General features: G+C 47.9%; 2 protein-coding genes across 10 annotated transcripts; one reads left to right on the forward strand and one right to left on the reverse strand.

Annotated features, from left to right (window-relative positions):
* Window positions 1-1,610: 1,610 nt before the first annotated feature.
* Window positions 1,611-15,284, reverse strand: CCDC106 (coiled-coil domain containing 106). 6 transcript variants are annotated; one of them, XM_060281654.1, is made up of 10 exons: window positions 15,162-15,284; window positions 14,130-14,369; window positions 12,151-12,321; window positions 9,403-9,593; window positions 7,850-7,925; window positions 6,962-7,067; window positions 6,536-6,658; window positions 5,686-5,862; window positions 4,961-5,161; window positions 1,611-3,975 (listed from the first exon to the last, which is right to left on the reverse strand). In XM_060281654.1, the coding sequence occupies exons 2-10, from the start codon at window positions 14,217-14,219 to the stop codon at window positions 3,563-3,565; spliced, it is 1,548 nt and encodes a 515-aa protein (XP_060137637.1). In that variant the 5' UTR covers window positions 14,220-14,369; window positions 15,162-15,284; the 3' UTR covers window positions 1,611-3,562. The 6 variants fall into 6 exon arrangements, with proteins under 6 accessions (XP_060137637.1, XP_060137638.1, XP_060137640.1 ...); XM_060281655.1 differs by lacking the exon at window positions 15,162-15,284 and adding an exon at window positions 15,031-15,150; XM_060281657.1 differs by lacking the exon at window positions 9,403-9,593 and having other exon boundaries at window positions 14,204-14,369.
* LOC118095384 (zinc finger protein 581) lies at window positions 15,282-23,859 on the forward strand. 4 transcript variants are annotated; one of them, XR_004693819.2, is made up of 4 exons: window positions 15,282-15,612; window positions 19,145-20,268; window positions 21,479-21,590; window positions 21,823-23,859. XR_004693819.2 is itself a non-coding variant. In XM_035136602.2 (2 exons), exon 2 carries the CDS (start codon window positions 19,189-19,191, stop codon window positions 19,945-19,947), a length of 759 nt encoding a protein of 252 aa, XP_034992493.1. In that variant the 5' UTR covers window positions 15,282-15,612; window positions 19,145-19,188; the 3' UTR covers window positions 19,948-23,859. The 4 variants fall into 4 exon arrangements, 1 of the variants encoding a protein (XP_034992493.1); XR_004693818.2 differs by having other exon boundaries at window positions 19,145-21,590; XR_004693817.2 differs by having other exon boundaries at window positions 21,479-23,859.
* Window positions 23,860-23,941: the final 82 nt, after the last annotated feature.

Below are 23,941 nucleotides of genomic sequence, written 5' to 3' on the forward strand. Positions count from 1 at the left end.
CTGGACCTAATGGTCAGGGGTCCCTTTACCTTTTTAGCCCAAGACCACCACCCCAAAACATCATACTGTACATACATTACATGAGGCGGTTTGCAGCAGAAATCCTGTCCGCCAGAATACCTAATCAGTAAAGGTCAATTTACAGGTAGGTAGCCGTGTTGGTCTGAGTCGAAGCAAAATAAAAAAATTCCTTCAGTAGCACCTTAAAGACCAACTAAGTTTATATTTTGGTATGAGCTTTCGTGTGCATGCACACTTCTTCAGATACACAGTGTATCTGAAGAAGTGTGCATGCACACGAAAGCTCATACCAAAATATAAACTTAGTTGGTCTTTAAGGTGCTACTGAAGGAATTTTTTATTTAGTAAAGGTCAATGATTGCATTACCTGGGCAGTCTGGCCATTCTTTTGTGATGGTTAATACTTTAGTTCTTGAATCCAGCTCACAGATTCGCCCTCTTCATACACAAATACGACCTTAAGACAGGATTTTCAAGCAAAAAGACAATGGGAAGTCTTTCCCCATTTACCTCCTTTCCTGCAGAGGAATATCTGAGGTCATTGGGAGAGTCAAAATGGCTTCAGGATTGCTCTCCCATACTACTGTATTTCAGAGACATGGTTCATATATTTGGATATGTGTGCATTTATGAATATTTACTCTATATATGAGACCTTAAAATTTTTCTAATAATGCCTACGGGGAACTCTTAAAAACAGGACACGAGCACAGCAACAGCAACAACATTCTCCCGCCAAAATGCAGACTCCCAAAGGAAATAGCCATCAGCTGCATAGCGGATGCACTGTAAAAGGGGGCAGGAAATTGTTTTCAAATTCTATGCCATGAGTCATAATTCACCCACAAGGCAGAGGGTAATATTCTCTTCCATTCATTCTGCTTTCCTATTCCTGTAGGAGAGACTGGCTCACAGGTTTTTTCTTTTACTTTATGCGTTTCACAGTTTCAATGACTGCAACACTCATGGCTTGAGATATGACTGGTTTCCCCCTACAATGGCTGGAATACAACCTCTTGTTTTTTAAAAAAGTTGGCTGCAACATTTGCCAAAGTATACACCCATGCCTTTCAATGGGCATGATCTAGATCAGTGGTTCCCAGAACCAGGATGTGCATATTCTGGGCTGTGCTCCGTGAGTCAAAGCAGCCAAAAACATGTGGCTTTGGGCGCTTCATACTCATGCATTTTCCAACAGTTGATGGGTATATGCCATGGACCCCTGAGTGGGTTACATGGACCCCCTGGGGGGTCTGCAGACCACCATTTGGGAACCACTGTGAAGCTCTCCACACACCTCACTGAGGTTATTCAACAGCACATTTTTCCTCTTGTTCCTCCAGTGGGGGTTTTCATAGAGAACTCCACACTAACAAAATGCTAAGTTCACCAAATATGAAGGAAATCCCTTTTCTGAACCAGGCACCTGTGTTTCTCTCCCACTTCCTTTGCTTTCTATTGCACATTTTTTCCACTTTCCAGAGAGTAGAACCACAGCTTCAAGATAACTTTATCCAATGCTGTGGCAAGGGTATTTCAACGGACAACTTCTCCATGTCGCTGACATACATTTATTCCATCATGGAGCCCAAGGCAAAGTACATGTGGTTCTCAGGTAGTCAGCCATCCAGGCACAGACCAGACCCACACCTCCTTAGCTTCAGTAAAGTAGTGCCTTCCTGCATTTTTTCAGCCACACCCTGGGGCTGATGTTTCTATGCCAAATTCTACTGTGACATTTAGTGTACATTTCACAATAATTCTCTCATCCTCACACCAAAACTGAGGGCATCCCATTAATTTTACAAATTGGTAACAAACTGACTCCCAGATAATATACAGCTGAGGATTTGAATCAGTTGCCAACATCCAACTCTTCATACCTTGTTCCAAGCCAGGAATATCCTAATTAGCCACAAATTCACACATTTTTGCAGCAATTATACAAATATGAAAAATTAAAACCACACATTGCTGAGTTTCATTCAAAATGCTTTAATTTAAATCCTCTTAGTAATTTTTTAATTTTTTTACATTTTCCTTTTTAATTTTAATTTTAACACAGAGGAAAAAAACTGGGTGATAAATTACAGGCACAGTGGAAACAGTCCATTAATTACACTGAATAAAGAGGAGACATCCCAAAGGAGCAGAGAACAAACAAAATTCTTGCTCGCACATACGGTGGCAGCTTGAAGCCACAGAGGTGTTGGAGCACACACACAGTCTCTGTCTCAGGAAGCAAAAAAGGAAGTGCAAATGGCTTGCCACCAAACACAGCCCAGCTTCAGAACCTGGAACAGGAAAACATGAAAGAGGGCAGGTGGTGTCCATGGAGGTAAAGAGATGCAAGGAAACCCTGGGATGTGGGAATTTCTTTGGGAGACTATAGGGGATTATTCAGAGGCAGCCAAATGCTGCAGTTCATTCCTCCAGGCTAAGGACTGTTGCAGCAAAAAGGCAACAGGAAGAGAAAAGCTTAAGGTGGTGCCAGTAGCATTTGATGTAAAAAAAAGCAGAAAGGAAGTGGCCAAGAAGCAAGACCACTGCAGCCTGTTCAGCAATCGCCCTCCAGTTCTAGTCTTGCTTCACAGCAAGCTGGAAAGGGGAGTGGAGCAGTGAGATGGCACATGAGGTGGGTAAATCCATTGTCTACACCAGGCACCCCCAAACTGCGGCCCTCCAGATGTTTTGGCCTACAACTCCCATGACCCCTAGCTAACAGGACCAGTGGCCAGGGATGATGGGAATTGTAGTCCAAAACATCTGGAGGGCCAAAGTTTGGGGATGCCTGGCCTACACTAACTTCTTAAGGAGGCAGGCATTGAGGAGACTTCTTGAGCATCCCTGCCCCAAGTTCTAGAGCTGTTAAAACAAGCTTGCAAACACACACACATACCTATGGCAAACACAACTGGCCTCCGAGCAACAAGGCAGGGAAATTTCTGCCAATGTTTATTCAGCCCTTTGGGGCTGCTGACGTGCCACAAATAAGCAGTATGCAGGGGAGTGTTGTGTAAGAAAAATGTGTCACCTAGTAGCTTATTTGCAAGGCTGCAGACACCGTCTCTGATGAGTGCCTTGGCGATCCTATAGGTGTTACTGTACCTGCACAGACAGTCTGAAGCAACATATCCACCACAGCACTTTACCTATGCATGGGGTGTACTCTGTCCCGCTAACCTGCTCCCGCGCTACTCCCACTGGGCAGTCATTTTGCCAGTTCTTAAGATGGAAGCAAATGGAGTGAATTTAATCCAGTTCATCTCTCAGTAGCCTTTAATCAACTGACATATAAACGGGAGCACCTGGTCAGATGATGCTTCCCAAAGAGACGGTGTGCCCAGATAAAAGCATCCCACTTGCCTTACAAAGGCAGAGCTTGCCTTCAGCACTAGAAACTGCGGGAAAGGGTGAAGGGGGCTGACAAGGAAGGCAGAAGAGCCCCAAGGGAGCACAGCAGGAGCTTCCTCAATAACTAGACAGAAATAAGAGACTGGAGGGCTGTCAAAGTGGGTTCAGGCAAAGCCAGGAGGGGGAATCATCGCTTGAAGCAGTCAGCAATGGGCGGAGGGGGCTTGGGTGGGGTAGTGGGCGAGGGTAAGGAATTGCTGGCCACCGCGCCGGGGGCGTCCGTTTTCCGCTTGAAGCGGTAGGTGATGGGCAGGAGGAGTTTGCTTTTCTTGAGCGCCTGGACCTTCTTGAGAGTCTCGTCATCCAGAGCCATGAAGCATCGGCGGGAATACTCCAGCAGGCGCTCCTTGGACGAGTCAAATTCGCCCACCTCCGCCACCTTTTCAGGGGCCACAATGAGGAGCTCAGCGATGGGCGTGGTCAAGGCCACAGTGTTACGGTCCACACGGTGGCGCTCAAAGGCCCGGCTCATGCTTTGCAGCTTCTGGAAAGTGTACAGGATCTTCTTGTAGCGGCACAGCACCCCATCCACATCTTTGACTGCACGGGGGTAGGGGGGTTCAAAGGAGAGGGCCCCATAGACAGGAGCGTGGGGGGGGGGAGAACAAGAAAAAGGGTTGAGGAGCAGAAAAGGGGAAGCATGGCCACTCGTGTAAACACCCGAGAGTTGCAAGAGGCAGAAATCACAGGAAATGGGAAGGACCGACAGAATAAGGCAGCGATCCAATGGAAGCAAAAATTTGGGGAGGAGAAATTAAAGGTGGGATAAATTAGAGTCAAATATACCAGCACAGGGGAAGGGGGAAAGATAGGGAACAGCCCAGGGACCAAGCAAAACAAAAAAACAAAAAAACCAGTAAGTAAAACAAGCAGGTAACGCAGGTGTTGAACATTCAGGAGCAGCATCCATAGATAAGAAAAGGAGGATATGCAGAGAGAAAGGATGGAAGGTGAGAGAAAGAAGAGGTGGAGGAGAAAAATGGAAGCAAGCGATCACGCGTGGCAGGCCAGCCGGTTGGTTTGCAACAGCAAGTGGGGGGGGGGAGTGGTGGAGGGTTAGGACAACGGGAGAGGAGAGTGGAGAAATGTGAGAATTGAACAAGAAATGAAGAAAAAGAAGGAGATAACATATTATTGCAGCAATTTATCAAGACTTGATGTTTTTGTGAGGGAAAACCTAGAGGGGTGGGCGAGTCACAGGCCAGCATTTCAAGAGGCATTCCTGTTTCTCCAAGGGTCAGGATTCCTCTCCTTACCTCCCTTGGGCTGCCAGAGGAAAAAGATGGGTCAGAAGGCATGGCAGGCCCAGCCAGGCGACTAGTCCATGCAGAACTGCTCCCAGGAGGATCAGCTGGGCCTGGGAGCGGGGACCTAACGCACACTGCCGTTTCCTCGATTTGAAACACAGGGCCTCCCTATTTCTGCCATAGAAGGGGGCGGGGACCCTCCGCCTTCAGCTCTGTAGGCTTTGGAGGCTGAAACGGTGGTCCCTTGCTTTGACAACCCCCCCCCCCTTGCCACTCACCTCTCTGCCTCTCGCGAACTTTGGGCTTGGCAAAGCGCCGCCTGTTGACCCCTCCTTTCTGCTTCTTGTGCTCCCCGGAGCCTCCTTCCTCGGGGCCGGCACTCATCCAGGAGCCCATACTGTCGTCGTCTGTCACATCCCCGTTCCGGCTGTCGGACACCTCGGATCGCCGCGGGAGCTGCTTGCTGCGGCAGTGCTCATCTAGGGCAGAGGGGAAAGAGGAGGACGCATCAGACAAAGAGGGAGACAGAGGCCTGCCATAGCACAGCCAGAGTCAAGCTCTTCAAATCAGAGAACCCCAAAAAGACACAGCCCTTGACTCTCTAACATAGGGACCTCTGACCAGGGCTTTTTTAAAAAAAAAAACCGTGGAGCTCACCAGAACTCAGCTTAGGCACCTCTCAGGGAGATGCCACTGTCATAGGAATTCATTCATATTTCCCCCCCAAAAAAATATAGTCCGGCCCCCTACAAGGTCTGAGGGACAGTGGACCGGCCCCCTGCTGAAAAAGTTTGCTGCCCCTGTTCTAAGAGAACCAGGGAGGGGTTCATGGTGAATTCCGGCACCTCTTTTTCTAGAAAAATAGCGCTGCCTCCTACCAAGGTGCCCTGGCTGACATTCTCCTGGCCCTTCCTCCTGAGAGAATCCGAAAGGCCTCCCTCCCAGCAAAGCACCAGCCACCCACCCACTCAGCCTCCAGAGAACTCCAGAGTCCTCCAGTTACCAGCATCCAGACGGGCGCAGGAGATGAACTTGTCTAGCTGGCAGCGCAGGAAGTCGCGTTCTTCCTCCAGGTCCTCGATTCGCTTCTGCAGCCAGGAGTTCCTCTCCAGGGCCATGTGCAGCTGAGTCCTCATGCTGGTCACCAGGGTCAACGAGGGAGCTGGCATCTCCGGTGTCTCTGAGGTTCAGCCCGGAGCGCAGCAGAGTTACGTCACAGCGGAAGTTCGATTTGCTCACAATTACTTGCTTCCCCACTTCTCTTCAAACACTCAAAGGTCCCACACCCAGCTCTGCCCAGAAACCCTTCTCACCCTTCATGTGAGAAGCAAATGAGGGAAGGGAGATTTGCACCTGCCTTATTGAAGCCATAGCCTTCTTTGCATCTAATACTTTCATTTTCAGCAGGAGCAAATTAACACATAATTGATTTTTCTCCCCACCCCAATCATTCTCCTCTAGTCCCATTTAAGATTCACCTTCTTTAAGAAATTCAAAATGTTTGATTGTAGAAGACAACCGCTGCTGAGCTCCACAATGGGAACTGGGATGCAAGCAAGCGTGTCTATAATAATAATAATAATAATAATAATAATAATAATAATAATAATTTATACCCCGCCCATCTGGCTGGGTTTCCTGCACACACCTACACGCCACAAACACCACTTTTTCTGCTGTGATTTCTGAAATGGCGGCGTCACTTTCTAGAAGTGCCATGATTGTGGAAGTGACAGCAGGTGCATATTTACCCGAGAAATGACAAAAAAACCAGGGTTCTTCGAAATCTAGCACATAGTTAATGGGTATTCGTTCATATATTACTGACAGCAAGCGGGGGTATTTTTTCTCACCATCAAAATTCTGAGGAGGGCTCAGACCATAATACAACTGTTGCTGAGTTTGAGTCTGTGATTCCATTTGGTGCGGCTCGTCCAAAGGTATGGCTATTTTATAAGCTTCATTGTCTTCCTTCACTGTAAATAACAGCAGGGGAATTGCGGGGGGAGGCAAGGAAACAAATGCAAGAGCCTAAGAATTACCCCCCCTTTTTTTTTGTAAGATCAACAGTCTCAAGGCAGACAAAAATATTACCGGACGTGACTTTTAGCTAAGTTCCCATTGAAATCAATGGCACACATGTTCTCACCAACTGAGCTATCCAGGCTGGAACCTAAATCCAATCAATTTGGCCCACTACTAGGAGGGGAGCAGTTTTACCCCCCTCCCACCCTCAGGGCCCTTGGAAGCCACCCACCTCCCATCAGACATACACTGACCTTGCTTTGCTCCCAATCCACGACGTCCCCTAGTAGCCCGTTGGTGATGGTGGTTACTTTCAGTCATTGTCGTCCTCCCTCCCCAGGTGGGACGGATGCTGCTAACCTAGAGAGCAGGACAGGTGATCTAACTGGATCTAACTGCCTTATATTCTATCTCCCCTCGATTTTCCCAATGAGTGAACTCCAAAGCAGCCTTCCCTTGTGCCCTGACAAGAATCCCCAGCCAAGGAGTTCCCTTTTTTGAAAATTTGTGCTCTTTTCTGAGAACATTGAATTACTGTCTTTCAGGTATGTCCTTCCATTCTATAAATGTATAATACCAATAATGCACATTAGCAGCAGGATTTGGGTTGGGGGTTGGGGATAAGGTGTAGCTCTTCCTAAAAATAGCTGGGAATTGCATATTTGAATACCCAGTGCTTTTTTTTCTTAAAAAAATGTTTAGGGGTACTCTCATTTTGACTCAAGAAAACCACCACTTTATAGTCCAAATCAGGGGAAATAAATACAGTGAATGGATGAAAGTATAAAGATTCACAAAAAAGTTTAGGGGCATGTGTACCCCTGCATCCCCCCAGAAAAAAGCACTGTGAATACCTGACAACAAACTAGGGTCTATGTTATGATGGGCAGGTGAAGGTTCCCATCCTGCTGGGTGCTGCCTTACCAAACCCCTCCAGAAGCAGCCCCACACCACACCACACCACAGGCCCATTTTGATAGGTTACTTAGCACGGTAATGACATCAGATGACTGACAGATGGGTGGCCCTGCCCACCTGTCAAAGCTGGCCTATAGGTTGCAGGGATATAAAGATCTGACTTGCCAGGTCAAAAAAGTTCCCAGGTACCCCGTATCTCACACTGTTTCCAAGAGGATATCTACCTGAGCCAGGGTAACACTCGGGGATGCAAGGTCTTCCACACAGCTACCAGCCCACTTAGGAAATAGCTCCAAACACCTGGACAGAGGCAAGACAGGGAAATTAATAGGTTAGGCCAGGAGATCCCACAGCAACAAAAGCAGGCAGGGCCACTGCAGTGGAGCGATGCCCACTATGAAATAGGAGGTGATCTCCAAAGCAGTTACTTCCAGCAGAAAAGGCACAGGGGTTGTAAGGCCAGCTCTCTTGCTCAGATAAACTCAGAGTCCTCTGGTCCAAATGCATTGCTCAGATCCATAGCTACGGGGGGGGGGGGGGCAGGGAGGTAGCTAGCTGGGTTTTTTTTTGCCCCGGACAAAGCCTCCAGAGGAGCTCCATTGAGGCTCCCAGCCTGTGTGTTTGTGTGTGTTTACGCAAATGCACAGGTGGGTGTTTTTTGGGTTTGTTTGTTTTTTTGCCACTGTGGGTCATCAATCCAGGTGGATAAAGCCTAGTTTCACCCCTGCATTGCTACTTGCAGGCTCCAGTTCTCTATTTCTTGGCTTGGTCACTCCCTTCTTGTCATGCAGACTCTAACATGCTTACCTAAAACCCAAAAAAGCTCAGCTTCTGGAAACCAAAATCTGAAGCAAAAGCCAAGTGACAAGTAACTCAACCAGCGGAGAGAAGGGAAGTCACAATATTCTTTGGGGTGCCAGGGAAGCAACAGTGCAACCAGGGTGTTGTGTCCCTCCTAGCTTCCTCTGAGACATTGCAATGCATTTACCGGTAGGGGCACACCTCTTGAGATTCTGAGGTGCAGCTGTCTTGGGCCACAAACTATTTTGGTCTGAGCCACCTCTTGGAGTCCTCCAGGTGACTATCTCCAGCCCCCACAGTTAACATCAGCATGGTATTTGCCTTCCTTCCCCGCCAGTCATTGACCTTTGCCCACCTACCCATTTCCTCATTGTCATTACTTGGTCCTTCAATGATGCCCAGATTGCTCATCTTCTATCCGAACTCCAAACCAACTGACCACAGCAAGGCCTCTCTCTCCTCTTCCTCCCGTTTCCCTGCATCCTACTAGAATCTCGCTAGTAACCAGATACAAGCTTCTCCCACGCAAACTCCCTGCAGCAGGCCGGCTGGAGACGACGTCAAGGAACTGCCTAGGATGGAGGGGGGGGGGGTCTGTAACCCTCCCGCTCCGCCCCACCCGCTATCCCCCATCAAATCGGGCCTTTGGCAAAGAAAACCAGAGCCCACCACCACCACTCCAAAATGGCCCCGGCTGCTGCCCTGTGATGAAGGATTCCTCCCTCGCCGTCCCCAAATGTCGGTGGTGGTGACGCCCGCGCCAAGACTTTGGAGACACCAACGGACCCCCGCCCCGTGCGTCCTCGGCGCTGCGCCCCTAGACTTGGAGTGCATTACGCACGGGATGCTTGGGGGTCCAATCTCCAGAGAACCAGCAGCGGGGGTAGCGAAGGGCAAGGATCAAGTCAAGGTGTAGGCAGGGGACCGAGACTGTCTCTCACACCCCCCTGCTCCTGCCAGGACACGCAGCTCTTACCTTACTCTTGCAACCGCATCAACGCCGGAGCGTCCCAAACAACAGCTCCGGGCTGCAGCTGAGCAGGGGAGCGTCTGTAAAGTGCAGCGAGAGGAGGTGGCGAGGAAAAGGGAGGAGGAGGAGCGAGACAGCTTTGAAGTGGGAAGTGGGAAGGGGGGGGGAATCTGGGCAAGGGACGGGCACGTTGCCGGCTGGAGGCAAAAGAAAAATCGAATAATTCAGCTCAATCCCTTCGTTCCTGGAGGGCAGGTTTGAACGTCTAAGTGAGCTATCACGGATCTAGCAGCACAGATGCACGCCGCGGATGTCTCCTAACAAGCGCAATGCTTTGCACGGGAATCTGTTCGAGCTGCTCAGCTTGCCGGAAATCAAGTGAAGCACGTGCACCTGTGAAACATCCTCCGGGATAAAATATTGAGGCTAAGTAGAGGAAATTGTCTCCACAAGGCCCTCCCAACTCTTCTGGCCCTCTAACCAGCAATCTAACACGCAAATCACAATTGGCCTCGCTTGCAAACCCAGTATATATATATTTTTATCTACCACGTGTAGTACTTTCTGTAAGCTTCAGAGGTTGCTCAGTCTCCCATGCTGCCACGGTCCAGCCTTGGAACCAAGGATGACAGGACCTCTAAGCATGTGCCAAGAGCCTTCCCCACACCACAGTCACTGTTACACATGGGTGTAGCCAGGATCTATGTTGGGGGGGACAGGGTTTGTGTTGGGGGGGGCAGAACCTTAGTTACTTAAGGATTTTTATTTATTTACTTGATTTAGGGGAGCAGCTGCCCCTTGCTGTTAGGTAAAGGTAATGAGCCAGATTTTCAGGGAAGAAAGATGTGACTTGCGGGTAGTGCAGCTTGTCCTAAAATTCAGGTCCTGTGACAGGAAGCGGAGCCAGAGAACTAAAGAGTGATGCCTGGCAAATCAGGGGCCTGGTGGGAAAGTACCTAATGGTACTTGGGTGACATCTAAGGCTGCCAGGGCAGAGCCTGCTGAGGCATGAAATTGCTAGAGAGATGTAACATTAAAGTGTTTTACTATATACTCAATTAAAAGTTTTTTTCCGGCGAGTTCTGGGTCATGAGATCACCATCTCTGCTGTAGGTGATACCCCTTCAAATTTCCTGGAGCATTCCCTCCTTCCCTGTCCTTCTATAGTGACCTGTTTGCCACCTGTCTCTTCCTGAATTGAAGCAGGTCTGAGGCCACCTTGAGGTCCACACTAATGCCTCTGAATATCAGCTGCTGGAGGAAATAAACCACAGGTGGAAAGAGTTGCTCTTGTGCTCAGGTCCTGCTCGTGAGCTTCCCCCAGGCATCTGGTTGGCCACTGTGAGAACAGGATGCTAGGCTAGATGGGCCATTGGCGTGATCCATCAGTGCCCTTCTTATGCTCTTTCAAGATATAAAAGGACTAAATAATATTCATAACCTGTGTCTAGCACCTCCTTCCCTCTGATCTATTGATAAAATACAGATCCAGTGCTTGCTAGTACCACAAAAACATTCAGTCAAGGCACAATTCCTCATGATTTTTCCACGTGACTATAAATAACAGAACACATATGTGGTTACAGAGGTGACCTGTGATTTGGTGGTGCTTTTGAGGGGAAATCTCTTGTAAAAAAGTCAAATAAATAAAGATGAAGGTCCATAGCAGTCCTGGAAGGCAGTGAATCTATAGTGGTCATGGTTCAGTCAATGAGGAGAGATATGAACTTTGATTCGATGGTGAGTTGTGGGAGGGTGGAAGGGATCTGTGAGGGGGGGAAATGCAATTTCAGTACCGTAGGAATTGTTTTGCTGGATCCATCTTCTCTCTCTCTCTCTCTCTCTCTCTCCAGGAAAATGAAGTGACTAAGTTTCCATTCACATTTTCTTTCCTTCCACTGTCAGCCCCCTCTCTTCTCCCACCTTCTGTGATGCTCCATTTTCCTCCCCCCCCTTCCTGCTTTCTGCTCAGCTGCCAATATGAGTCCTTGAAAAACACATGGAGGTGGAACAAGGAAACAGCATCCCTCTTCCAATTTCCTCCTTCACCTCTATGTGCTTTTAAATTTGGGGGGGGGAGGAGCAGGGAAGGAAACCACCCCATTACAAAGGGGCCGGTGAGAAGGAGGCACAAAGGCTTTGTGGGCTTCGTGTTGCCAACCCCAGATGGAACTATCACTTATTTATTATTTATTAAATTTGCATACCGCCCTTTGTCCGAAAGTCTCGGGGTGGTTCACAGCATAAAAAAATATAGAATACGCAATAAAAACAAGAACAAAAATAAAATCTACTTAAAGAAACAAAACAAAAATTTACCCCCCCCCCCGAAACTCAGTTAAAAGGATGTAAGAACATATTTCTTGACTGATCATGAAATGTGGGCCAGTGTCTCCACTGTCACAAGTTAATTGTCACCAAAATCAAGACCAGCGGTTAGACTTTGAGCATAACTATAATTCATCCACTCTCCCCCACAAAAGAAACCATTCAAGTCACAATTGTACCTCTCAGCATCTAGGTAGTTGGGTGGGCTGAGTACTTTAGCCCATAAAAGGGGTTTTCTAAGCTGGCCTGACCCAATAAAGAGAAATTTGTGAGCAGGAGGATGAAGATGTTGGATGGTTGGCATCTGTCTGCCTCAAGAGACATTGGAGTGCACATCAAGGGGTGAAGTCAAAAGTGACCTCCCTGGGGAACAAGCTGGGCAGTGTGTATGGAGGTCCTGGGTTGCCCAGAGGACAAGATCCTCACCTCAGCCTTGCTGATGTGGTCCAAAGGAAAGCAGGGCAATACATTTGGCATCAGCTTGGCTGCAGGAGTTGCTGGAAGGAGCCATACAAGGTGCCATCTAATTGTCTTAGGGACTCCACTCCGGATTTGTGTAGGGTTTACTCCTTCGACTTTTGTTCTCCTGAAGATATCCTGCAAAGCAGCAGGGGAAGAGGGGACATGTCATAAAGATGGCTGTGGAAGGATGTTGGGGAGTCTGGAGTGAGGGAGAATGCTGCAACATGCCAGAACAGAGCCTAGAATGTGCAGGGACAGGCATGATTTTAACACCAAAACCCATAATTAAGATTAAAAATAGGATCCCAATGCCTGGTCATTATCCTAGTGGGTGGGAGAAGTCATGTGGCAGAGAAAAGCCTCACCCTAAAATACCACTTTATCATCCACCTACTGTCTTGTCTTTGTGTGGAAGTGTGTTGGGGGAGAGTAGCTGTGTACAGTATTTGTTTTACACCAGCGTGTTTCCCTCTACATCTATGCATTTTTGTCAGGGCTATCAGAATAGATGTTTATGTGTAGAATTCACATGAAATTTCTGCAGTTGAACAGTTAGTACAAGCCAACTTTCCCCTGAGTGGTGATCCAGATCTGTTGATGTCCTAACCTGATCTACCAATTTGTGATGCACTTACTTTATGAATATAATTTTATTGTTGATTCTATGCTGTTTGCTGCCATATTTTTTCTTAATGCTGGTCATCTATAAGAAGGATGGAATCAGCCAACATGTCACAAAGTGTGGCAAGATTTTGAGTTCTCCAGAACTCTTTAACAGGCAAGATTTATACAGTACAAAGCAGGGGGTGAGTGAGTTGAGGAAAAAAACCCCGAAATGCAAAAGTTAAGCTGATGGTGTAGCCATGAGGTCAGCAGAATTTTTTGTACTTTGGGGTTTTTAATAAGGTATATTTTTTACTTATTGCATCTATATCCCACTTTTATTTGCTCAAGGAGCAGCCTCAGGGTGGCATATATGATACTCCCCCCCCTCAGTTAACCCCTACAACATTCCTGTGAGGTAGGCTAGGTTGAGAGGTAGTGATTGGCCTAAAGTCACCCAGTGAGCTTCATGGCGGAGTGGTGATTTGAATGGTGATCTCCTAGTGACTATTCCGACACTCTACGTAGCTGATGAAGAGTTCAAGATGATTAGTCTCAATCTTTATTGACCAAAATATCACAAAATGCAGCAAGCTTTCAAGAATCGCTAAATGTGGATTTTGGAGTTTGGTGTGCAATCTCCACCTTGGAATTTTAGTCTACAAACTAATCTGATTTCTGCAACATCCAACTTAATTTCTGTACTTTTCCTTTTCCTAGACCACCCCAATCTCACCTCTGCTTTATGTAATATTTTGCCTAGTGAAGAACTCAAGAACAGTGCTTGCTAGTATTTCTCGACATTTTGGTCAGCTTGAATAAACTTACTGCCCAGTTTCGTCACAATTGTGATGTGCTCCTTCTCCTCCCTGAAGGGGGATGAGATTGGCAGTGTCGGGTTCCTTTCTCAGTGGCCGCTCCAAAACTGTGGAATGATTTACCAACTGAGCTACTTCTTGCCTTAATGTTAAACTCTTTTAGGAGGACAGTGAAGATGTACTTCATGTACACCATGAATAAAGAGGCAGTGATGGGAATGGCTTTCCTTGAGGAATTTCATCATTCCCCATCACACCTTCTCCATTCTCGGAGAAGTTTCACCTGTCGCATCTATGTAAAATCACTGTTCCTCAGCCGCTAGGCTTGACATTTCACCAGGGCAGAAAACACAAAGGAGAAAGCATGTAAGTGGAGAGGACCTAGATAACCCGAAGCAAGTGTACGGGTAGCAGAGACTTTGGGGATCCAGTGGGTTTTAGCAGAAGCTAAACCTATCACTCCTGGGTTCAGTGTGGGGTGGGAGAAGGCAGAGCTGGGGCTAAGACTGGGTGGTGAAGGACCTGGAGGAGAGCAGAAAGAACAGGATTCCGGGGTTCGCTGGACGGGGCTGGCTTAACTTCTTGCAGTCCCTTACTCGCGTCTGTTTTCATGGGAACTGAGCCCCGCTGAAGTCCGTGGATTTAACTTCGTCCCAGCAAAAGCATGCGAAGGGGTTCAGTATAAGCATGGCGTCCTCGGGGAGGACAATCTTCTCCCTTCGCGCCCTGCAGTGCTCTAAGGCTCGCGTGTAGCTGGGGGTCCTGCATACAAGATACATAAATCATACGTATATTTACATATGCATACATTAATTACACCGCTTCCTGCAATGCTTCCCAAATGCTGAGCGCAGATTCAGAGGCTGCAGCAAGTTCTGGAGAGGAGGCGGTGGAGGGAAGGGAGGCGAGGCAGGGTCTCAGTGGGTCGCGGAGGCAAGCGCCCTCGTCTGGGGGGCGGGCAGGATCCCCCTTGGCTCTCCAGAAGGTGCGCGAGAAGCCACCTCCGCGACCCGCTCCCCCTGTGCGCGAGAGGACGAACGTTGATCTGGGAACCTCTTCGGCGTGAGCCGGTGGGAGAAGCCGCCGCGTTTCCGTCAGGACACTTTTCGCTGCGACACCCTCCTCCTCCTCCTCCTCCTCCTCCCCCACCACCTCCAACCTCCCCCCAGGAAGAGCGAGGTACAAGCCCCCCTCGCTCAGCCCCACCCTGACAGAGACCCTTCCCCCTCCTCAGGGCACCCCCGGGGTCTCCCCCCCCCCGTCCTCAGTTTCCCCTTCTCTCCCCTGAGGAGCCTGGGCTGCTGGTGAGCAGCTGCAGGGGGAGGCAGAGGGGCAAGAAGGCACCTGGCTCTGGATGCCCACGGCTTTGCTTTCTGGGGGGGGGGAGCGGAGGGGCACCTGGGGAGGCTTACCTCCCTCTTACCCTAATATCCCTCTCTGCTATCAAGCGGGGCGGCGGGTTGGTGGGTGGAGGCTGTTGCTGCTGCTGTTGCTAAACTGACGTTTGGAACCGGATGCCAACTCCCCGAAACCTGAAGGCTTGGATCCTTTTACCTTTGCCAGAACGTGCGTGCCTGCTGGATAGGTGCCACCGATCCCATATATCGCTTCCTCTGCATCATTGCTGCCGGGCAACTTTGCTGCTTCTTGGGTTGCTACTTCTAGATCCGCCTGCTGTGCCAAGGTGGCATTGCTCAATCCCTTCCTCTTTCTTCATGGTAACTTTGGACCTGGGCCACGTTCTGTTGCCGGCTACGATCCAACATGTGCCCCGTATTGGTGCCGCTAACTGTTTCGCTCGGATCCGTGCCATTCACTGCCAGCTAATACTGCCGCCTTGGATCAGAGACTGGAAGACCCCTCTGTTCTCCACCTGGACATTACAGCTTACTTCGCTCCAGGATGGAAGCAAAGGGCATATTCTGGTGCCTGCCTCACCTTGGCATGAGGTTTTGGTGCAGAAATGAGAGTTGAGATTGAGACTTTGGAACGCCACCCAAGCAGGGTAAGTTTGGATCCAGTTCTGCATATGGAGGAAGGGGGGCTAACTCAGAGAGAAAGTAACCTGGCTGTCTGCAAAGAAAAGCCTTTTGGAATTTTGATGCCAGCCCTTAGGCTGTGTGTAAGTCTGCAAGACTAGGAGTTTAGGAAAGCTGTTGCATAACAGGTGGCCTATATTAGCATGTTGATGGAAGAGCCCCAGAGTTGGGGCTGGAGGCAGCTGATGCCTATAAAAAGTGGAGGTGTTCCAAGTCCCACCCACCCCACCAAAGCTCTCCCACCATATCTTCCCTCACCTCTACCCACCAAAGCCATTCCCATTTATTCCACCCCAGCTTTGACCATAGCTGCCAAGTTATCCCTTTTTTACAGGGATTTTCCCTTATGCTGAATAGGCTTCCTCGCGAGAAAAGTGAAAACTTGGCAGCTATGGCTTTGACCATATGAATGACTATGATGGCTAATTTGATCTTCAGTATCAGTATGCCTCTAAACACCCTGCTTTGTAAGCTTCCCAGAAGCATTTGGCAGAATGTTGGACAAAACCAGAAATGGACGACAGTCAGAGGAGATGTGTGAACCCCAACCCCACCTCTGACCACACATTCCCACTGCAGGACGAATTGCTTGCAATATTTTGGTATAGCTGAGGTGTAATAATATCAGGACTTTCCCCCCAACAGCCTCAGGTCATGGATTCTCACAAATGTCTAGGTGTTAGTGAAGAGGTGTATAGATACTACCGTATAGACGTAGATTCTGGCACTACATTTCCACGTTTACTAAGTTATTTCCATTTTTAGTGGTTCCTTCCCCATGTAACCCATGGGTAGGCAAAGTAAGGCCCGGGAGCCGGATCTGACCCAATCACCTTCTAATCGGGCCCACGCATGGTCCAGGAATCGGCGTGTTTTTACATGAGTAGAATGTGTCCTTTTATTTAAAATGCATCTCTGGGTTACTTGTGGGGCATAGGAATTGGTTCATTTCCCCCCCCCAATATTGTCCAGCCCCCCACAAGGTCTGAGGGACAGTGGACTGGCCCCCTGCTGAAAAAGTTTGCTGACCCCTGATGTAACCTCTCCTCCCTCCTTGCCTGAGTCGAGGATGAAATCTTATCACATCTTCCTACTGTGGCATTTCTTTAGATCAGGCATAGGCAAACTCGGCCCTCCAGATGTTTTGGGACTACAACTCCCTTCATCCCTAGCTAACAGGACCAGTGGTCAGGGATGATGGGAGTTGTAGTCCCAAAACATCTGCCTATGCCTGCTTTAGATAGATCCTCTGTCATCTAACTCTGCTGTAATGGTTGATGGTATTATATCTCCGAAAATATGCCATACTCCGAAAATAAGCCATACTCCGAAAATAAGCCATACCCCGAAAATAAGTCATAGTGATAGGCAGTACCATACTTAATTTTAAAAAATAAGACATCTCCTGAAAATAAGACACCGTGTTTTTTTGGGAGGAAAAATGAATATAAGACATTGTCTTATTTTTGGAGAAACACGGTATATACAGCACCTGCTATAGATGGGGTAGGCAGGGTTTTTCCCCCCTGTTGAGGACCACATTCCTTCAGGAGTCATCTTTCAGGGTGGCCAAATGTTAGCAGTAGATGGAGCCAGAATTGATGGGAAGAGCCACAGACATATTTGTTCTGGCTTAACTAATCTGGAATAAACATCACTCTGCTTCTATTTTCACCACTTTTACTTCAGATTAAACTACCAGCTCTATTCAGGTCTACTCAGAAACAAGCATCACTGGGTTTGATCGGGTTATTCTCAAATTAGTATACAAATGCTTTTTTTAAAAAAAGTACAGTACTGTACAACAAACCAATACAATTAATGTTCTGGAGTGGAAAGCACACCCCTACTAATTTGTTTTCAGTCAACTGGGCGGGAGGGTGGACTCCATTTCCGCAAACTGGACACTGAATACTGTTCCTGTCATACTAGAACATTGGATAAAAGTATGCTTTTAATTGCAATTACTTTTAGAATGTTTTAATCTGTTTCTACTTTGTTTTTGTTTTTAAATTGTATATCTGTTTGCTGCCCTGGGCTCATTCGGGAGGAAGGGTGGGATATACGGTAAATTCAGGAAGTGATTATGATGGTGATGATGATGATGGGACAGCCAGAAAAAAAAAATCAGTTTATATGTATCATTCAAAATCTTTCCCCTTTTAGTTGTTCAGAAACTACATAGAAAGGGGAGGAGGGAGAGAGAGAGGGAGAGAGACAAAAGATGGAAAAAATAAGGAAGAAGCCAACAGGAAGGAGGAACTCAGGGTGGGGGGGGGGGATGGAAGTATGAGGCAGGTTCAGGGGGAGCTGGAAGCCCCATAAAACCATGTTGGGAGCTTTAGAATCACCCGCTTGTAGCCTACAGCTCAGTAAGATCTGGTTCTTTCCCCAGATGGAAAAAAAACAAAGGTTGCATTCACATGCTACTTTGTATGTATCTTTAGGAGGTTTTGCTAGGAAGCTTCCTTGGAACTCAACATGTGTGAAATTTCCAAATCTAGGGAAGGTGCAGCCCAGGCAAGTGTGAAGTCAGACCCGCAATGCCCAATAGGAACGATACTTAATTAAATGTGTGTAGGATTGCAGGGTTAGTAGCTTTATCTGCTGGAGCTGTAAGCTTCATAAATGAACCAGCTAAAATTTTGCAGTCCAGTCCTGTGCTTGTTTGCCAAATTCAAGTAGATTTACTGCCAAATAAGTGTGCTTAGGATTGCAGCCTTAGACTCGAGCAGCATCGAACAAAGTCTTGTTTCCATGTAAGCATGTGTGGGATTGGGCTGTCCATTGAGTAATCAGTAGACACCAAAGTTGTTGGGTAGTGTTGTACAATAAGGACGCAGTGACTAATTATGTGCAGGTATTGTGGTTCTGATATTGGTGTACCAAGTGTGAATAAGAAAACATTCAAAATGCCTCTTATTCTAAACAATGAGCAGTAGCTGTTTATTACACTGCTAGCTATATTTGGCTTCTCTAAAGGGCTATATTAGTCTCTCTAAAAGGCATCTATATTGAGGGTTGGTTATATGCTAATTTTATTTACATTTATTAATGGAATTGTTTCTTTAAAAAAAGGCAAGTGGGTGATAAATCAATTGCACTACAGCTCTTTTAATTGGCTGGTAGCTAGGGCTGGGCGATACATTGATGTATCATCCAAAACCGGTTGAAGTCCATATCATGATAACTGTTTCATAATTTTTGATCCGGCAATATATCACAAATCCTGTGTGTGCGCGCGCTATGCAAAAATCACGATGCGGGGAAAACCGTTATGCCAGCCAGTGCCTCTACATAGCTCCATCCTTATTTCAGACATCGTAATATATCAGTATATTTTGTGCTGTTTAGCTGGTGATATATCATGATGTTGAAAATCGGATATCACCCAGCCCTACCGGCAGCCCTACATAACCGCAGCTCTAAAAGTTGTGTGACCCATATGATTCCCCCCTCACACTTTTCCCAATTAATGTGCTTTCTTTCTTATTGCAGACTTGGCATTCCAACCCAAGGGAATACACATAAGGAGATACTTAATGGAGCTGGAGAGACATTCCAAGTCTATAGGAGACCCCCAAAGACCACCAGAAACCTTGGAACCCCTCAATTCACAAGAGCCTCCAAGCCATGTGGGACAACCCATCAAGCTGGAGCTGGGGGGTGAGGGAGGGGGTGTCCAAACATTGCCTCCTAAACTCTCTCGCCCGCCATTGCCTTCTCCTGGTAGCGCCCTCCTTCAGGGATTGAATGGGCTGCCAGGAGCAGGGAGGCGGGCACTTGTTCCTGGAGGGACAGGAGGCACAGAACAAGGGGAACCCTCTCGATTGGGGCGCTACTTGCTGATTGACAGCCAGGGGCTGCCATACACAGTGCTGGTGGAAGAGGGGGTGGGAGCGGCAGGGGACCCGGAAGGGGGCGGGAGTGGAGGGTCCTTGCGCAAGGTGTACAGCTGCCCCGTGTGCTCACGGACATTTGAGTACCTGTCTTACCTGCAGCGCCACAGCATCACCCACTCGGAGAGCAAGCCCCATGTCTGCCGGGCATGCGGCAAGGCCTTCAAGCGCACATCCCACTTGGAGCGCCACAAGTACACCCACTCGGGCCGGAAGCCCCACCAGTGCCCCATCTGCCAGCGCAGCTTCCGTGACTCGGGGGAGCTCTCGCACCACCAGCGGGTGCACACGGGGGAGCGGCCCTACCAGTGCGAGGCCTGCCACATGCGCTTTGGGGAGCGCAACACCCTCCAGAGGCACATCCGCCGGAAGCACCGCCTGCAGCTCCTCCCGACGCCGTAAAGGCCGGCCTTTTCGAGACTGAAGTTGTGCCACGAGAGGATCGGCACGAGAACCTCGCTGCCCACCCAGGCCTTAGACATCTACCACCTGGGCACATCTAGGACCTACCCATGCTATGGCATCCCTGGCCTGCAAATGCCTCCCTGTGTCTTTACGGACCTTATACTTCTCCATTTGCTAGCCCAATGACTAGCTGTTGTGTGGGGGAAATGAGAATGGAGAACCTCGCCCACCTATGCCACAAACTATCCGGCATGCGGATAGCCAGCTTGCAAAATCCCAGCTTAGGTCCCTCCTGCCTTCTCATGCCGCAAGGACTTGGTATGGACACACTGGCCTACCTACCACCTTTTGTAGAACCTTGTCTAGGCTGTCCGTCTGTGTTCCTTGCAACCTGGCAGGGGAACTCTTTGCCTCCTGCTTTCTCTCCCCCCCCCCCGAGTTCCCACTGCCCCCGTAGGTCACTCACATCCAGCATGGATTCACGGGCCGAGCTCTGCAACACAGAGCATTGCCTGCTAGCATCTTTCTGCCACAGTGTCGTAGGGAGAAGTTCTTGTGGCATATTGGGGATACGTGGAGGGAGGAATCCAGCAGACCCTGCCTAGAACCTGCATTATGGCACAGACACTGTCCCCTCTGCATACGCCTGAAGGGTATGCTATCATGCAGAATGGTAATGCATGCCTGTTTAAAAAAAACCCTCATCTGCAGACTTGGCCTTCGAATCTACTAGGGGCTAGCCCTCTCATGTATGCATTGCGACCCACAGACACAGTACAGAGACCTCAGGAAAACTAGTGCATGCCTATTTTAGGAAGATGTGCTTTGCTTTCATGCAGAATTTGGTTCCAGATTAAGAGCAGATGGTGGGCAGCCATGAAGAGAGCTCTCCTTACTCTACAATAGCCATGCAGGGCTTCAAATTGAATATAGTGACAGGTTCAAATCAAATCTGGCTAATTTTGGTTTTTTATTTTGAGTCCCCTGCAAGTGTCTCATACAGCTGCATGGCTACTCGATGTACGATGGAGGCTGTGGCCTTGAATCCTGACATTCCACCTCAAGAACGCTTGGGCCCAAATTTCTCCCCCTCCTTCCCTTACAATAAAGAGCCTATTGAAGGAGCATAAGCAAGAGGCTAGAGAAGGCTGAGTGGAACATCAGCTGAATTCCATGTGCAGGAAGAAAGTCACTTTTTCTTTAAGGCAGTGCCCAAATTACAGGGGAGCCAGAGAGGGCCTGGCACCCTTTACCTGTTGCAGCAGCGCCCTTAGCTACTGCTTTTTGAAGGCTACAGGGGACCGTAATTTGGCTAAAATTGGAAGGAGTCTGGGGTTGGGTTTTTTTTTTGCATTTCCTTAAGGCTCCTCCTAACCTGCCCTTCCATCTATAAAGCACTGCTTTAATGAATTCTGGCTCTGAATTATTATTTTATTTTAAAAATGGGGAGTATGGGTGTTGAAGGATGGAATATGGGACATTCCCCAACTTGCCAGCCTTAACAGTCTCTTATTTCCAAACCCTCCAGATTTTTCCAGGGAAACAGAGTTGGTGATTCTACATTCCTTCCAGCGGCTGCTGCTGCTGCTACTGGTAGTCCAGCCTCCAGATCAGATCCATGTGTGGACCCATCAACTCTGGTCAGGCCTTGTTTTCTTCTGCTCCCTAATTAGAACCATTTCAACCAGCTTCCCAAATAGTTGCAGGCCACTGTCTATATACTTATGGGGTGGGTGGGTTTCAACCCCAGGTATGCGGCAACAGAAAATGTTGGTCTTCATCCCAGACTTACTGCCTGTGGGATGTATGTGATAAGACTGCTGTGGTTTCCTACAATAATTAACAAACATAGAATCTCTGTTTCCTCGACAGGGAGAAACAATCAGGAGACATCGATATACAGGCATGTGTTCCAAGGTATCGGCTAGCCTGGTACCTCCAAAGCTTGCCAGGGAGATTCTTGGATCATGTTTCCTCTGCTTCATATTTAGTGTGGAATTTTTAAACTGTGTGTGTCCTCCTCCTTTTTTTTTTAATTAAAAACGTTCCTCTGGGGTTTTGGTTCATCTTTGTGTGCTAAACGAATAAAGTTATGCTGTGTTACTTCCATCTTGTTGAGAGGATGTAGATCCGTTGGCAATAATTTAGCCCTTTGCTGTGATTGAGAAGAGTGCCTTTGGGCTGTGTAACTTCTAGACATTTGCAAAAGGTCTTTTCTCAAGATGTGGAGAGTCAGTTGATTTCCTTGAACATATAAAGGGGAGTGGGTGCTATAGCTCAGGGGTAGAGCAGCTGCTCTCCATTGCAGATGGTCCTAGGTTCAATCCCTGAGGTCTCCAGGTAGGACTTAGAACAGGCATCCCCAAACTGCGGCCCTCCAGATGTTTTGGCCTACAACTCCCATGAGGACCAGTGGTCAGGGATGATGGGAATTGTAGTCCAAAAATCTGGAGGGCCGAAGTTTGGGGATGCCTGACTTAGAGAAACTCCACTCTGAAACCATGGATTGCTGCTGCCTGGCATTGTGGAGTGGACAAAACAGATGGCTCAGTGGTCTGCCTCGGCTTTCTCTAAAGAGGTTTTGTTGAAGGAGGAAGTGTGGGATGCACACTGAACGTAGCATCCTTTTATAAACTCTTTTTTTAAAAAAAACCAAATATGCGTCAATAATCTGCCAGCTGAGTACTCAAAATATGTAAATCAATAAAATGTAAGTATATCACTTGATTTGCATAAGCTTTCTCAGCAACTTGCTTTATTATGATCCCAACATTTGCATTTCCAGAGAATTTTGAATGCTTATTATTTTAGTTTTAAAAGCTGGGTATGTTAGCCTACCAGGATAAAGCGGTACAGGAACATGAGCACAGAGGTCAAATAAGGAATAGAGTAAATGCTCGTTTTCCCAGCTTGACCCATACATTGGCCACACAGTCCAGAACCTTGCTTTGGGGGAGGGGAGGTGGAATGAAAGCAGGTGTGCTTGGAAATGCAAATTCTGCTTTGAAAAACTGCATACAGAATTGTTCAAAGCAAACTGACATCAGTGCAGAATATGTTTTAGGGTGTACATACTGGTTCGATGACATCCTGCTCCCCAGTCTAGAGAGAAAAGATAAAAGTTGTTACAGCTGAGATTCTGGTATGATAGTATATGTTAGAAATATATTTCTAAACCTGCTTTTTGATGAGGAAGTTGTATGGGATTGTGTGTGTGGTGGGGGAAGTGGACAGGGAGGAAAAACCTCTCAGGGCCATCCTGAGAATGTTAGAAGATTCCAGAAAGGCAAACGTGCCTGGTTCAACTGTGGAATTTGCTCCCACAGTATGAAGTGCTAGCCACCAACCCAGACAGACAAATTCATGGAGGATGAGACTACAGATAGCTACTGATCTCAATGGCTGTGTTCTACTTCTGCAGTGTGCCTCTGAATACCAGTCACAAAAGGGGAGAGGGCTGTTTCATTCATGCCTTGCTTGTGGTCTTCCCTTTGGCATCTGGTTCACCACTGAAATAACAGGATATGGACTAGGTGGGAGGGTCTTCTTATGCTCTCGTGAAGATGCAAACGCGATTTTCAACTGCAACACGAGCACTTGGAACCACAAAAAGTGCTTTGCAGCACAGAACCCTAATCTAAAAGAAGTGTGCATGCACACGAAAGCTCATACCAAAATAAAAACTTAGTTGGTCTTTAAGTTGGTACTGAAATAATTTTCCAATTCATCCTGGTTTATTACACCGCGGATAAAGCATATTTGAACTAAGCTAAATTACAGAACCACCCTCTGATTCTCCCCACTTTGCAAGCGGGGCGGCTGTGTCTTTAAACCAGGGGAAGGAGGTGGGGCGGGCGAAAAGAGTGGTCATGTATTGCTTGTATTTCTGACTGCAGACAAAAAGCGAGGGCCATCTCACAGTTCCCTTTAATTTCCTTTTTGGTTGCATTTAAAGGGGAGGTGCGCATTCGGGATGGGGAGGAGGGAAAAG

The sequence above is a fragment of the Zootoca vivipara genome, chromosome 13 (genome assembly GCF_963506605.1).
Source record: "Zootoca vivipara chromosome 13, rZooViv1.1, whole genome shotgun sequence".
Lineage (NCBI taxonomy): Eukaryota > Metazoa > Chordata > Lepidosauria > Squamata > Lacertidae > Zootoca > Zootoca vivipara.

Excerpts from the sequence above, each read along its gene's own strand:
- CCDC106 (XM_060281654.1), bottom strand. The coding sequence starts at position 14,219 with ATGAAAACAGACGCGAGTAAGGGACTGCAAGAAGTTAAGCCAGCCCCG. Across the intron at positions 7,068-7,849 it reads CGAGTGTTACCCTGGCTCAG|GTTAGCAGCATCCGTCCCAC; the intron begins GTAGATATCCTC and ends CCTGCTCTCTAG. Across the intron at positions 3,976-4,960 it reads AGTTCGCGAGAGGCAGAGAG|TCAAAGATGTGGATGGGGTG; the intron begins GTGAGTGGCAAG and ends ACCCCCGTGCAG.
- LOC118095384 (XM_035136602.2), top strand. The coding sequence starts at position 19,189 with ATGGAGCTGGAGAGACATTCCAAGTCTATAGGAGACCCCCAAAGACCA.